This window comes from Tupaia chinensis, unplaced genomic scaffold, assembly GCF_000334495.1.
Source record: "Tupaia chinensis unplaced genomic scaffold, TupChi_1.0 Scaffold000477_1, whole genome shotgun sequence".
NCBI classification, from domain to species: domain Eukaryota; kingdom Metazoa; phylum Chordata; class Mammalia; order Scandentia; family Tupaiidae; genus Tupaia; species Tupaia belangeri.
This window is the reverse complement of record NW_006159986.1, coordinates 3,241,512-3,256,801: the sequence shown is the minus strand read 5'-3', so window position 1 is coordinate 3,256,801 and position 15,290 is coordinate 3,241,512. Positions and strand designations below refer to the sequence as shown.

At 54.4% G+C, this 15,290-nt stretch overlaps 1 protein-coding gene across 2 annotated transcripts in view; it reads left to right on the top strand.

Moving 5' to 3' along the window:
- The first annotated feature begins 4,284 nt into the window (after nt 1-4,284).
- Nucleotides 4,285-15,290, top strand: part of JUP (junction plakoglobin) — a 31,441-nt gene continuing 20,435 nt past the window's right edge. The window contains exons 1-2 of one of the 2 annotated variants that reach the window (XM_027774772.1): nt 4,285-4,428; nt 15,228-15,290. In XM_027774772.1, coding sequence (XP_027630573.1) covers nt 15,236-15,290 — 55 coding nt within the window. In that variant the 5' untranslated portion in view covers nt 4,285-4,428; nt 15,228-15,235. Of the gene's footprint in view, nt 4,429-14,938; nt 14,958-15,227 lie in introns of those variants that run through there. The other variant, XM_006155987.3, reaches the window with a different exon arrangement.

Below are 15,290 nucleotides of genomic sequence, written 5' to 3'. Positions count from 1 at the left end.
AGGTGAACAGATAAGTGGAGGAGGGGCGGCCTGGCGTCCCGGACACTGGCTGACGTAGTTCTCCTCCCCTAGGAAAGCCCTTTCCCACATCCCAGCCGTTCCTCTCCTTCCACAGTCCCTGAGGGAACCCCTCTTTGCCAGTTACTTCTGAGTCTGGGGAACTTGAGATGGGCCCGCATTCTACCCGGTGCTCTTCATGGTTACTCTGAGGCGCCAGAAAGCTGTGGGGTTCAGTTAATCATATGTGTTCTTGGCGGCCTAAGGACTCTACTTACTTCCACTGAGCTCTGGGCAAGAAAAAAAATGAGTTTAAATTGCAGGAATATGAATTGAAGCTAGAGATCAGGCAGAACTTACTGGTGTTAGAATAAGAAAACAAGGGCATTCACTGTAAGGGAGGCTGGAGAGTCTCTTCTTGGAGATCTGTCAAATGGGAGAAATCTCCGCCTTTAAATGCAGATACCCTGCAGGTGGGTGGCAGGGGGTTAGATAAAATGGTCTTGTGGTCTTTCTTTCAAGTTTAGCTGCAGGGGGGACCATGTTCTCTATTTTTTTTAAAGAATTATTTATTTAGTTTTATTTATTTATTCATTTATTTTAATTTGATAAGAGAGAGAGAGAGAGAGAGAGAAAGCAAGCCACTAGGTCCTGACCTTGAACTATGGTTGGCCATGTGGGAGTGTCCAGCACCATAACCACCATGCCACCTGCTGGACCCCCAGGGGAGACCATATTCTAACAACCCTCCTCACCATCTCTGGGCACCTCCTCCCTTTATGAGCCCTATCTAGAGAGCTGATTCTAGAAAACTTCATTTTCTTTCTCTCTTTTTATTTTGTAAACTGTTAGAGGTCATGTGTACTCACTATAGCCAGAGAGAGAGAGAGAGAGAAAGAAATCACTTTCCAATGGGGTGCGGTCATGCCACAATCCCTTCTCCATTTCTCCATCCCATCAGCATTTGGGTCATGCTTGCACATGGGCCCGACATGTTTTTCAAGCTGCCCAGGGCTCGAATTCAAACTGTGGTCAGCAATGCAGGATCCAGTTCCCTTAACCACTAGGCTACACGGGTAGCCCTGGGAAACATTATTTTCTAATTCTGTCTCTGGCAGCACATAGTAGGTGCTTCATAAATGTACAGAAAACCCCTGATGTGGGAGGAGAGACGCAGCCCTAATTCCAGTCTTCTCTGCTGCAGCAGTGGTGTCTCTATCCAGTCCCAGCCTGTGCTTAGCTTTGGAGGCTGGCATGTTACATCATGTTCCACGCTAAGACATGCAGGGGGCATTCTGGGGACACACACACACACACACACACACACACACTCACAGAGGCTTTATTCCAAAGCCTCATTTCTGCCCCTCCACCCCACCCAGGCTCCTCCACCCCTCTCTGCAGTCAACCAGCCCAACCCTGCCTGTTTGCTGAAGTCAGGAGAAAGAGGAGGGAATGAAGCCAGGCTTGGGGCTGGGAAGTATGTGTATGTGTGCAGGTGGGGGTGGGGAGGTGGGAGGTGGGTGGGAGAATGAGGAAGAGAGACCCTGGCCTGCTCAGTGGCAGCAGCTAGGCCTGTGTGCTCTTTCCGTTGAAGCTGCGGGGCTACAGGTGGGTCACTGTATGCTGTGGAGGGTGGCAAGCAGGTGTGGAGGCAGGGTGAGGTAGGTATAGGCATACTGAGGTAAGCTGGCATGGAAATCAAGCAGAGGGAAGTGGCCCCGGCATGCAGGATGGCAGCTGGGTCAGGAATTCTGATATGTCCTTGGGCCTCTCCTGGGAGACTTCCTGATGGCCGGCTTTAGAAAGGACAGTGTTCAGCATCATTCCTGTCTCTGGTAGGGACAGTGGCCAGGGATGCTGCTAGGGTACCAGCAGATAGCACATCCTGGGGGAAAAGCTATTAAGTTTTTTTTGAAGGGAGATCCTTTCCTAGACAACCACTCCCACAACACCCTCACACACTGGAGGGTGTTTGTGCTTAATCTCTCTGTGAGCTCTCTAAGGGAGGGGACTTTTTTTTTTTTTTTTTTTTTTTTTTTTTGGGGTTTTTTTTTTTAGGAGCGGTCTCTGCCCGTTTTTGCTATAGGGCGCGTGCTCCTGCCAGAAAGACAGAGAGAGACAGAGAGTTAAAAAGCGAGAAATCACCCCCCCAGGAGGGATGGCCATGCAGCAATCCCTTCTCCTCCTTTCTTCTCTCGGGATCTTGGGCACGAACACACATGCGCCCAGCGTGAGTTTAAGCCACTGGATCCGTGACTCAAACTGTGGTCGACTACGTGGGAATCCAGCAACATAGCCATTATGCCAACTGCTGGTCTCAGGAGGGGATCATTTTAATTTTCTCTTTTTTGTAAAACAAAGTTGTAGAGCTGCACGTGGCATAGTGGTTGGGGCACTGGACTTCCACATGGCTGACCGACCATTGTTCAAGTCCTGGACCTGGCAGTCCAAAAATCATAACAAATAAATAGACGTTAACAATAAATAGGCAATATATATTTTTTTAATGTTGCCAGAGGTTGTGTGCATGCTCACTGGAGAAAGACAGAGAGGGAGAGGGAAAGTGAGAAAGCACCGCCCATGGGAAATGGTCACTCCACAATCCCTTCTTTTCTATTCCTCCTCTTGGGATTTTGGATCCTCCTACACACATGCCCGATATGTTTCTCAATCTGCTGGGTCTGGGACTTAAACTGCAAGGTCAGTCATGTGAGATCCAGCAAGCTTAACTACCATGCCATTTGCTGGCCTGCGGTCATTTTACTTCTCTGTGTCACTAGGGTCTAACCCAGTGCCTCGCATACAGTTGGTAATTACTACTTGAGTGTTGAGTGAATGTCTGTACAACCCTTGGCATACTGTCCCGTCATCAGTGGCATTCATTTCATCAACCAGAGAGAGAAAGTACCTTTGTCTCCTTGAGCGGCCTACTGAGAAGTTCTAGGCTCTTCCGCTATGGAGGGCCTGCTGTCCCATCTCTCTGATGCCAGTGCTTAATTTCCTTTAGATTTCCCCCCAAGCCCATCAACACCTCCTTGTACCAGTACTTTATCTTTGTATCAAGTAATTGCTCTTCTTTCTGTCCCCAGAGTTTGATTTTGCTGTTTCCCCATCCCACTGCTTGGATACTCTGTGTATACACATTCTTCCAAGAGGAGAACGTGTGGTACGGTAGACTGAGAAGAAAGTGACGGGCCACTTTCTAGTTCTGTGACACTTATCCTAAATTTACATTCTAACATTAAGCATTGTCCAAGCGCTTTCACAGCCTTACTTTATTAAATCCTGCACACTCCAGTGAGAGATGTAGCCAAAGTACCTAATTCACAGATGAGGAAAAACGGTAAATGGTTAAAAGATTTAGTAACTTGCCTAAGATCACATAGCTACTAGGTGGCAGAACACAGGCTTTCTAATTCTTTTTTTGGAGAGGTTTTTGCTGTGGGGTGCACGTGCTTGCCAGAAAGACAGAGAGACAAAGAGACAGAAAGCAAGAAATCATTCCCAGGTGATGGCCATGCTGCAATCCCTTCTCCACTCTTCTCTTGGGATCTTGGGCACGCACGCACGCACACACGAATTTTAAGCCACGGGGTCCAGGACTCGAACCGAGGTCGGCCACGTGGGAGTCCAGCGACATAGCCATTACGCCAACTGTTGGTCCCCAGGCCTTCTAATTCTACACCTAGCCCTTCAAATTCTAAATCCCAAGATTTTTTTCCTCTGGGGAAAAAAAAACAATCCAGCACAAAGCTTATGAAATGCTATACAAATATGTTATTACTACTTTGGGGCAAGGGTGAATAAGCCCAAAGAAGCATCATGCCCGACGCTGAGTTGGCTGGCCTGTGAAGCGTCTGTCTTTTCCCATGGCGCCCCCTGACTCACCTGTTGGACAGGTAGGGGGAAGGGGAGACTAGCGAGTCTTACCTGCTCAGAGCTAGGGTGGGGCAAGACACACCCCATGCCGTGCATTGGTTTTTTCTTTGGTCTTGCTGACATCCTCTTGTCCAATTAGGAGGAAGTAACTTTCTATCTGCCAATAGGTGCAGAGTTAGGATGGCCCTCAAGTTGGAGTCCATCCCTAGAGTCGACTGGCAGTCCCTGGGGCCAATAGCGAGCGGATAAACAGAGGCGGCCGTGGAAGGGGTCTGGGCTTGAGGCTCCGCCCCTCTGTGGGACAGTCAGGAGTGGTAGCCAGTGAACTCGCATCAGTGAGTGGGCGTTTCCCTAGGGGGCGGAGCTTCGAGGGGGCGAGAGGTGTGGCTTGGCTGTCAGGTCCCTTTGCCTTTTGTTCGTTTACTGAGTTGCTGCCTTGGCCAGAGTCCGGAGCAGCCGCCGCCCGAGCGCGCTGAGCTCAGTTCGCTGCCCGCGCCGGCTCCCGCCCCGGCCCGACCCCGACCCGGCCCGGCCACGCTCCACACGCAGGTACGGACCATCGGGGACAGGTATAGCTGGGGAGAGGGAAGGGGCGGATAGCGACCCGGAGGCCGGTTGCAACTGTCTCAGGGCAGGTGAGGGCGGGTGCTAGGGAGTGCCACCCTGCACCGGCGGCAGGGGGCGCGCTGGGGTCCTGGGCGCGGCGATTAAGGGGGCGTACGGTCAGGCCGAGCGCGCCTTGGGGCTCTGTGAGCCGGAGATTTGGGAAGGGCGGGAAGGGATCTGGGCAGGTGCCTCCTAGCCGCGCCTTCCCAGTGACCCGCGGAGCTTGCCCGACGCCGCGTCCCTGACTCTCAGCTTGAGCTGACAGAGGAGACTTTGACCGGTTCTGCCTGCGTCGTAGGGCTCTCTCTGCAGTCGGGAATTTACCTTTTGGGAAACTTGCTGCTGCTGGTCTCTTTGGGGCCACCCTCACCCCACCCCACGCGTCATCCTCGCTTTCTCTCCCTCCCTACTCCCCCAGGCCTGGGTGGGGCCCTATTGTCTGCTCCCTGCTTGCCCAACTGTGGAGGCCGAGCGCTCATTTTCCCAGCAACGCGAGCCCCACCTGCCGAGCAGGTGAGCGCGCGGAGTCCAGAGGCCCTGCCCCTGGAGCTTCTTCCGCACCGTACCTGTAGCGTCTCCCTCCGCTCGGTGGATTCCGGGCTATGGCTCCTCCACCCGAGCTGGGGTGAGATGATAGTGGACTGGTGCAGGGCTCGACTCACCGCCCTGTCTGGAACCCTCAGCCCGGACTGGGGACTTGAGGGAAGGGGTCTGTGCATGGGTAGAGAATTTAGTGTCACCTGGCTGGGCTTCAGTAGCTGTGGCTTACAGAGTGTTGATTGATATGGGAACAGGACTACCCTCCTTTTCTAACCTCTGGTTGTTGGGAAAATCGCCTAAAACAAACTTTCCAGGAGGAATTCATGGCAGCTTTCTTAGGGGATTTTCCTGTCTCCTTTTCCAGAGCTTCCTCTGAGTTTACGGGGGTCCTGCCTGGGGCCAAGTCCCCTCCCCCAGGCCTTGCGGGCTGAACCAGGGCCAGTGCCTGCTTGACCCTGTCCTCCCTGCCCCCACCTCCGTCCTGTTTGCTGGGCCCCAGGGGCCTGAGGTGGGGGCCAGGGTAGGGAGGCTGGCGAGAGGGGAAGCAGCTTCTTCCTTCTCTTCCTGCCTCTGGGGACCACCACACCCACTCAGATGAGGCCTGTTAAGTAGCTCTCTCTGTAGCTCTGCCCCCTCCCCAGGAGTGGAGGCTGGCTGGGACTGTGTCAAACCTGGGAGGGGTGTGTGTGTGATTGTTCCTGTCTTTTTCCCCCATCCCATCCTCCGCATTACCCATCCTCCGCATTACCTAGCAGGCTGGAAATTGAGGCCCTGGAGCTGGAGCTGGAAAAGAGGCCCCCAGGGGCTTTCTACATTGATTTCTAACGCTCTGAAGTGTGGTCTCCTCCGTAGGGGTATGAAGCTCAGGCTTTTTGGAGAACTGGGTCTTCCTTCAGATCTGAACAAGGGGGAGACTGGACCGGGGCAATCAAGACAGCTTGTTCTGACTCTCTTGGGAAGATTCCACCACTTGTTTGTTTTTTAAAAATTTGAGACAGAAATTCACTGTGTTGTCCAGGCTGGCCTCGAACTCAGGATCCTCCTGCCTCAGCCTTGAAAGTAGCTGGGATTATGAGGTTCATCCCACCTTGCAGGGTCTTCTGCCACCTTTTTCTTGGTTGTAGAATGGGGCGGGGTCAGACGCATCCACTTGGAGTGTCCTTGATAGAGAGCAGGCTCTTCCCTAGGCTAGGGGGAGGCCCTCTTTTGCTGGGGAGCAGGTATACACCTCCAGGGAACTGCAGGGCCATGGAGTTTGGGGCAAAAATAACCAGTTTTCCCTCCTCTCCATGCTAGGGTGGAGGAGGGGAAGGCATTGTAATTACGTTGGCTAAATGATTAGTTTAGCTAATCTGGTTTGTGGCCTTGATGAAAAGATAATACTGAGGAAGTATTGCTAGGAGGTGCCTGGTGCAAACTGGCTACTGACTGGACAGGAGGGAGGGGGAAGAAGGTAGGATCCAATTAGTCATTTGGTACCCTCCACCCCCCACTCCCCCACTCCACTTCTCCCCCGCAGCTCCACCCTGTTCCCGCTGGAACCTCTACCTTTGAACTGAAGCTTTGCGAGTGCAGTGTGTAGGAATGAGGGTCAGGCTGGGGCTTATAGCCTGTTTTGCTTCTTGGAGACCTAGGGGATGGGTGCCAATGGGAGGGAGGTCTCTCCCCACCAGGAGCGACCTTAGGATGAGATGGGGCGACTGACTAGTCGACAGAAGAACTCTTTATTTGGAGAGTGCGCCATTGTAATGGCGCGCTTCTGAGCACGGGAATTTGGGCTTCAATCAGCCGGGTTTGAGAGTCCATCCCAGCTCTGTCACTTGGTATCTGGGTTGTTTTGGGCTTGTGTCTTCTGGGAGCAGAGCCGTTTTTTTTCTGAGCCTCAGTGACCTCTTTGGCAAAATGGGACTAGTGATACGTCTCTATCCAGCAAGTCCTTGATACTTTAAAACCTGAGACTTGATGGACACTGACCACTTTCTTTCACTGTTCTCCCTTAATCCCTATGGCTGTCTTTAGAAGCAGGTATCACTGTCTCCGTTCTACAGATGAGGACAGTGAAACTCAGGGAAGTTCAATAGCCCGTCTGTGGTTGTGCAGCAAGACTCAAGCAGAGCCAGGACTGGATTTTGGGTCCTTTGGCTCCAAGCCCAGTACCCATCCTGCCATATCACTCCCCGACCCTCTCCCCCGCCCCTGCAGCTCTGGAAATAATTTTTCTGTGCTGTGCTTTTTGAGAGCCTCTCCTTGATTGGGAAGATGAGAATGGAGACGGGCCCAGAGAGGTGTGTGTGGGCGGTGAAGGTGGGGGCAGGTTTGTCTGGCGGGTGACTCATGTCCTAGCCTCTAGGCCTCTGAAACCACCCCTGTGGCTTGGCTTTTCATTCCTGGTGCAGGGGGTTATCTCCCCTAGGCCAGGGGCTGTGGCTGGTGTTGGGGGTGGTTGGGAGGGAGAGAGGAGGACAAGGGTCAAACAGAGCTGCCTCCTGCCTTGAGCCCAGTAGATCCATGGCTGTTCTGGGATTGTCCCTTTATAGGAGGTGTGGGTTGCCTGCTTTGCTGGGGGCTGGGGCTGTGCTGAAATAAGGGGGCTGCTCTCTGGGAAGCAGAGTGAAGTGGGAGTCAGAGGCCTGGGCTGATGTCTTCCGGATTGTACCCATAGTTGCTGCCATGCTGCACCTGGTGGGAAACTGACCACCTTGTGCATCAGAACCTCAGAGCTATGGTTGCTGGCAGCCCCTTTCTGGGGCTGGGGGTCGGGCTCTTGCCTGTGGCAGGCAGCCATGGCCCTAAGGGAGGAGCTGGTTTCAGATTGTCCTCTCAGATCTGCCTGGCTTTGCAGACTGGCACCGACACCAGAATGGGCCTGGAAACAGGGTCTGGGAAATGGGTTCTCCATATGTGATGGTGCAGCCCCCGTCCTGAGCCGCACCACCAGACTTTCGAGTTCCTGGAGGGCAGGAGAGGACCCAAGGCATGGGGATTATTAATCCTTAAGGGAGAGGGAAAGAGAATGATCATTGCTCAGTCTCTGCTGGCTCCTGCAGAAAGGGTGGAGGGGCTTGTAGTTTTCCATCACCCCTCAGGTCACAGAGTGACTGGGACTGATGTGCTCATAGAAGAACTGGAGGCCAGACAGGAGGAAGGACTTCCTGTCTGTTAGTGATGCGGTCTCGAGCTAAAGAAAAGTAAGAGGGGTCAGTAGAGGCTCAGAGTTGATTCTTTTCTGATGAGTTCTATACTGACTAGGATGGGCAAACAGGAAGTATACCCTTTGGGGTGAGCCTGAGACCTGCTGGGGTTCCATGGAAACTTTATTTTGTGTCCTTTGGGAGAAGAGCTATATGGCAGTGAGGGGACAGGCTGGTCCAATGTGCTTTGGGGGCAGGTCATCAAGTTTTTGTTTCTGCAAGTGACGCCTCTCTCCTGGGACATGATCGAGTTTGGTGGCGATCTGGGGACAAGGACTGCCCCATTTTCCATCATTCTCAAGCAGACCTGAAGAGAAAGCTCTCGAACTGCCCACTCCCTCTTGCTCAGCTCCTGTGTCTCAGCCTTTGGGGGCCTCAGGCAGGAAGCTCAGCTTGTAGTGTCTGTCCCCACTATGGAGACAGCTGATCTTTGCTCTGAGTAGTGATGGGGATGGAGGGGAGTTGGGACAGGGCCTAGGCAGTTAATAAGATGCTTTGAGGGGGATGACCCTCTCCGTTGACTGAAAAAATAATATCTGATTTTTAAAGTAATTGGGAAGTTTAGACAGGTTCTACCCCCACTCTAGGCAGCATGTGCACTCTCCAGAGAGAGACAGGGAGGGAGAGGGAGAAAGCACTCCCCAATGGGTGTGGTCATGCCACAATCCCTTCTCCACTTCTCTAGCTTGTCAGGATTTTGAGCACACACACACATGTGCCTGGTGTGTTTTGTCAAGCCACTGGGACTAGGATTTGAACCGTGGTCAGCTATATGGGATCCAGCTCCCTTAACCATCTGGCCACAGAGTCAGCTCCTAGATAGGTTTAAGAGAACAACCAAAAAAAATTCGTGCTTAATCCCAATCACAAGAGGCCACTGCCATGAATGTTTCTTTCTTTTCTCTGTTCTATTTCTTTTTTAAAAAAATTATTTACTTATTTAATTCCATTTGTTGTTGTTGTTGTTATTTTTTAAAATTTGACTACGGAGAAACAGAAAGAGAAAGGGAAAGGGAGAAAGCAAGCCATCAGGTCTGGTATTCAAACTGCATTTGACCATGTGGGAATCCAGCGCCTTTAACCCCCACGCCAACTGCCAGCCCCTTTCCACTCTCTTTTCTTAGCAACCTTATGTTCATTTTTTAGCCTTGTCTCCATGAGCTCATGCTCTGTGTGTAATTACAATTTTTTATTTTTATTTTTATTTTTTGTTGTTATAGGGTGTGTGTAATCAGAGAGACAGAGAGGGAAAGTGAGAAATCAACTGCCAGGCAGGGTGGCTACATTGCAGTCCCTTCTCCTCTTGGGATTTTGGGCATGAACGCACATGAGCCTGGGATGGTTTTCAAGCTGCCAGTTCCAGGATTTGAACCACAAAATCGGCCATCGGCTCTAGCCACCTTAGCCTCCACACAATCTGACTGCAATCACAAATTTTAACCAGCCCTTTACTGAAATCCTCCAATGTGTGCTGACCAGGGAATTTGTGGAAATGAACAGTCAGGATCAGGAAATGAAGCCGCGAGGTCAGACCCTGGAGAGTCGGGCCTTAGGAGTAGACCTCAGCTGGGGTCAGAGCTGTTGTGATTGAGGCGGGGGCATCCCGAGCCCCACCAATGGTGGTTGTGGGCAGCGGGATGGGGTTCCTTTTGTATGGAGCTGTGTCCCCAGACGAGCCTGCCTTTCTGTGGTTTCCTGATGTGGGGTGAAGTGTTGTTCCGCTCCCAGAAGTCCCTATTTGGGGTCATCTGCTGGTTTGGGATTTTTCCCACTGAGGGTCACCAGCAGGGAATAGAGCTCTGGTGGAAGCCCTCTGCAGGGGAGCCCAGAGGTTCTAGGGTCGAGCCACTTGTCCGGGGCATTTCCCTCCCCTACAAATCCCCTTCATTTTCCCACCCTGATTTGTTTGCTTTGGGAAGAAGCCCAGAGGAGGAAAACAAACAGCAGCTGGGACAGCTGGCCTCCCCTGCCCCCCCAGCTGGCCCACAAGCAACAATTCAGTCCAGCCCGGAAGTAAGGGTTTTCCTCCGGAAGCCCAAAGACCCACTTCTCCCGGCTGCAGCCTGGCCAGTCCTGGCTGCTTGTGCTCCAGCTTCAGCCTCTACCCTCTTGGAACATCCAGTCTGCAGATGGAGACCATGGTGCCTGCCAAGGTTCCCTCTTGGAGCAGCCAGACTGAGGGGAGGCCTCAGCCTGAGGGGGGAGATGAGGCCCTTAAAAGAAGCAGCCATGTCTGTTCCTGTGCTTGGCTAGAGTTCATTTGTGTCTGTGTTTGGAACTGCTGGCCACACTCAGCTGGAGCCAGACAGTGTGGGGGCTGCTGGGCCCAGTTCCCCCTGCGGCTGCTATGTGGGGAATGCCCATGCCTGACCTGGCAATGCCCTTGGCTGCAGGAGGCGGCACATGACACGGAGGGGAAGGGGTAAACCAGGGTGTCCCCCTGGCCTGGAAGAAGCTCCCCTCCCATCCAGGACACACATACCCCGCCCCCCAGCCATGACCCCCACACACACACACTCGAGGGGCTTTGGCCTGGGGCTGGGAGGCAACCCCCCTACTGGGTCATCTGGGTCATGCCCTGGGTCCTGGGTCCCAGAAAGCAGATTGACTACCAGGCACACCCCCTGCCATCTCTGTTTCCCTAGTACAAGGATCCTTGCCTGGGCCTTTCCTGTTCACCAGGGGCTTCCAGCATCATGACTGTGTTCACATAACTCTGAAGAAAGGAGTAGCTGATGGCTCCCTGTTACAGATGGGAAAAGTGAGGCTTAAGGACACACAGCCAGTGAGTGATGGGGCTGGCTGCAGCCTCTCTCCTGCCTCCAAATCCCAGGCTCCCTGGCTCCTGCCCACTGCTCCCTTCCTATGTCACTGTCTGAGCCTGTGGATCTGGGTTTGCACAGGGTGCTGGCCTCTGGCCCAGGAGCCTCTGGGGGGGCCGGCCTTGCCCTGCTCCTCTAGTCCCCACATGCAAATGAGCCCGAGGCTCTGGGGCAGCTCATTCCCATCCTGGTTTCCAGGATGGGCTGTGTCCTTTTCTGGCTGTCCGGCAGGTGCTGACAGGGGCGGGCATCAGACAGGTCTGGGAGCGTTATGTTAATGTCAGGGCTAGGTTACCCTCTGCTGGGCAGCCCTGGGTTTAGTGTCCAGTGCAGAGGAGGAAGCGGGAATGTGGGGCGCCCATAGCAGCCCCATCTAGAACAGGTGGGGGAGGGTCCTTCACACATCCTCTCCAGGGCCTTCTCTCTTCCTGTCCTTGAGCTATCCCCCACTCCACCCTGTGTGTCTGAGCTGGCTTCTTCTTCATGCCGCCAACAATAGAGCACACTGCCAAACAAAGGTCCCCCATTCAGCCCAGTACCCGCCCTGGCTCTGCTTCTGTCCCTCCCGGCCAGGGCGCATGGGCAGGGCCCACGTCTGTCTCTCCTGCTTCCACCCTGACTCTGTTCAGGGACATTGCAGAAGGTCTGACTCCAGGTCCAGGGTGGAGAAGGACCAAACTGGGTGCGGCCTCTTCCTCCCTGGGAACTGCAAAACCAGCACTTTGGTTTCTTGTGGGAGGATCTCCCTGGTTCTCCTGGGGAGCAGGTAAGGAGGAGAGTGGGGCTGGCTGACCATCCTGCCTGAGGTCTGACATCTCTGACATCCATTTCTGTTGCAAGAGTAGCTCTCCCTGTGATCCTCTCAAGCAGAGTCCCGGTGTGCCCTCTCTCTGCACTGCTGTCCAGCTCTGACCCTGCCCACCTTCGGCCCCCCCTTATCTGTCATGGGAATCGTGGTTTCTTACTTCTAAGTTGTAGACTTCAGTGTTCCTTTGAGATCACCTGGGCCATCCTTTCTGTAGACGAAGCCCAGAGACAGAAAGTCATCCCCCAAGGACACCCAGCACGTTTGTGGCAGAGAACCTGGGCCCTGCGATTTGCAGCCCGGAGCTCTTGCTTCATCCTGCCCCCTTGGCCACATAGGTTCCCTCCTCCCTTTGGCAAGAGGGCTCAGCTCCACCCAGTCCTGTCTAGTGCACCAGGTGCCTGTCCTCCAGGGATGCAGACTGTGTGAGCAGTGGAGCCTCAGTTTCCTCACTCAAAATCTGGAAACCAGAAAAGCCTGCCAGGGTTGCTTTGAGGGAAGAACGAGATTCCTTGGACAATAAAGGCAACCGGTCGCCCCCTCCCCCGTGGTATCCTTTGACCTCTGAATGGCCTCTGTCCCGCCCTGGGCAGCTGTCCAGTCCCAGCTTCTCTTGGCTCCAGGCCTGGGCTGCTGGGGGTGAGGACGGGCCTGCTGAGGGAACAGCTCTCCTGTGGCCCCTTTTGACCTTGGTGGTCTCTTTTGAGGACACAGGGCTGGTTAGGAGTGGTACTTGTGGCTTGGGAGGAGGCCCACTCTTCTCTGGCTCATGGAGAAGCCCCAAGGTTAGGCATTTTTTATCGATGGGGTTGGAACTGTCCGGTTTGTCCTGAGCCTCAGAGACTGAGGCCTGGCATCCAGATGTCAGCCAGGCCTTCTGCCCAGCACTTAGAGTGGCATTTAGAGGGCTAACACAGCTGTTTCCTGATAGTTTCAGCGTCCCTGTAAGTGCTGGGATGCCTAGTTTTCTCTGCCCCTCCCGGGGAGGTGTCTGTGACAGGCTCTCTGTTCTCTCTTGGGATCCGCCCTTGGGCCAAGGGGAAGGATTCAGGGAGGAGGTCAGGCAGGATTTTCCTGCCTTTGGCCATTCTCTGCTGCGGTGAGGGGTGTGGAGCGGGGAGGCTCCTCCAGGAATAGCCCCACTTAGCCAGGGCAGCAGCTGAGCACATCTGGCGGCACAGAACCTGCTTCAGGTTCTGGGCCTGCTTCTGTGTATCAGCTCGAAACTCTGAGTCACTGGGGTGGCGGGAGGGGAAGAAGTAGGCCCTGGAAGCTGGTCTGGCCCTTGCCCCTGCCTGTTGCAGGTGCTCGTGGCGGGGGAGGGGCTGTGCAATAAAGGGCAGCGAGACCCGAAGGATCCTTCATCATCCTCCCGGAGGGTGCTCTGGGATGTCACTGGTAGACCTGTCCCTGGTCCTCCTTGTTCCTGGGTGGCGTCCGGTTGCAGCAACCACCCACCCCAGTCCTCACCCTGAGTCCCGTCTCACAGCAGGACAGCTGTTTTGAGATAGTGGGTGCTGCCTGGCTTCGTGGGTGGGCCGCCCGCTGTCTGCTTGCTCTCTGAGGCCACACTGGGACGTGCAAAAGCCGCAGACTCAGTGTCACTCTTCTGCATCCAGTCCTGGCTCTGCCACTCCTGGGCTGTTTCCGTATCTGTCAGTGGGAGAACAGAGTTTGTGCTTTGAAACTCTGTGAGGTGGTCTGGGGGAGGTCCTTGGGGTCCCCCTTGCCCTCCTCCCAGCCACCTGGCCGTCAGTTCCTTGACAGTGGAGCCAAACTCAGACTAAGTGGCAAGTTCACCACCCTGGTACAAAGCAGGGCCCAGCTATTCGGTAGCCTCCAAGTGCCCCCAGGTCGCTGCAGAGAGAGGGAGGGCTTCTGCTGGCAGTGACCACTCTGGAGGCCTGCCCACTCCATGTTCCTAGCCTGGATGTGAGAAAACACGTTTTTTGTTTTTTGAGAGAGGTTTTTGCTATGCCAGAGAGATAAACAGTGAGAACTCAAGGAATCTACCCCTGGAGAGATCACAGCCCCTTCTCTTGCACTCAGAATTTGGGCTGCATGTACACACACACACACACACCTGTTGTGAGTTTCAAGCCACTGGGTCTGGGTCCCCCTTGCCCTCCTCCCAGCCACCTGGCCGTCAGTTCCTTGACAGTGGAGCCAAACTCAGACTAAGTGGCAAGTTCACCACCCTGGTACAAAGCAGGGCCCAGCTATTCGGTAGCCTCCAAGTGCCCCCAGGTCGCTGCAGAGAGAGGGAGGGCTTCTGCTGGCAGTGACCACTCTGGAGGCCTGCCCACTCCATGTTCCTAGCCTGGATGTGAGAAAACACGTTTTTTGTTTTTTGAGAGAGGTTTTTGCTATGCCAGAGAGATAAACAGTGAGAACTCAAGGAATCTACCCCTGGAGAGATCACAGCCCCTTCTCTTGCACTCAGAATTTTTGGGCTGCATGTACACACACACACACACACCTGTTGTGAGTTTCAAGCCACTGGGTCTGGGACTCGAACCGCAGTTGGCCATGTAGGAGCCCAGTGCCTCAACTGCTACATCACCTGCTAGCCCTGAGGAAACACCTCTTGGGGCCATTACTAAACAGCCATGGCCCACGACTCTTGAGTACCTGCTGAGGGCCAGGTGCCTGGGTGGGTTTTTGCAAATGCAGTCCTCACAGCAATCCTCACCTTGCAAGGGAGGTGGTGTTATCCCATTTTAGGGATGAGGACTGAGGCCCCCTCAGAGACATGGTTGCCCTGTAGCAATCAATAACTGAAACATGAACCAGTCTGCAGGACTCAGAATGCTGAAAGGCTTCTGGGAGCCCGTCAGGAGAGAGGGGACTTTGGGGTTGGGACCTCTGGGCCACGTGGGATCCTGCCTGACCTGTCAGAAAACCAGATCCCTGAGTCTTTGAGGGAGCCTGGGCTGCAGAGAAACCTGTCTGGCAGCTTCTCCGCCCCACCCAGTGTCCTGTCCAATGGCCAGGGTTGCTCACTGCCTTGCCTCTGCTGCCTTTGCCAGGGAGCTCCAGGGGCTGAGGGTGGGTCTGGGACCACAGAAGCTGCTGCAGGCCCGGAGGAAGTGTTGGGTCTGATTGGGTGGCAAGGTGAGCCCGTGGTTGGGTGGGGGTGTTTAGCCTTGTGCTGCCCCCCTCCACCCTGTGTGCAGCTATCTTGGGCTGGAGGTCAGAGATGCAAGCCCAGGACTCACACACAACTGGCACCCTTGAGACCCCACCACCCACCCCCAGGGTATCTCATCATGAGCGGCTCCTCCCAGGGCCTGGGGGTGGGAGGTGGGCTGGAGCCAGGGTGCCCTCGTGCCAGGATTCCTCCCACCCCCGCCAGCTGACTCCTGCCCTCCTCTGTGCCCCCAGCAGCCACAATGGAGGTGATGAACCTGATTGAACAGCCCATCAAGGTGACCGAGTGGCAGCGGA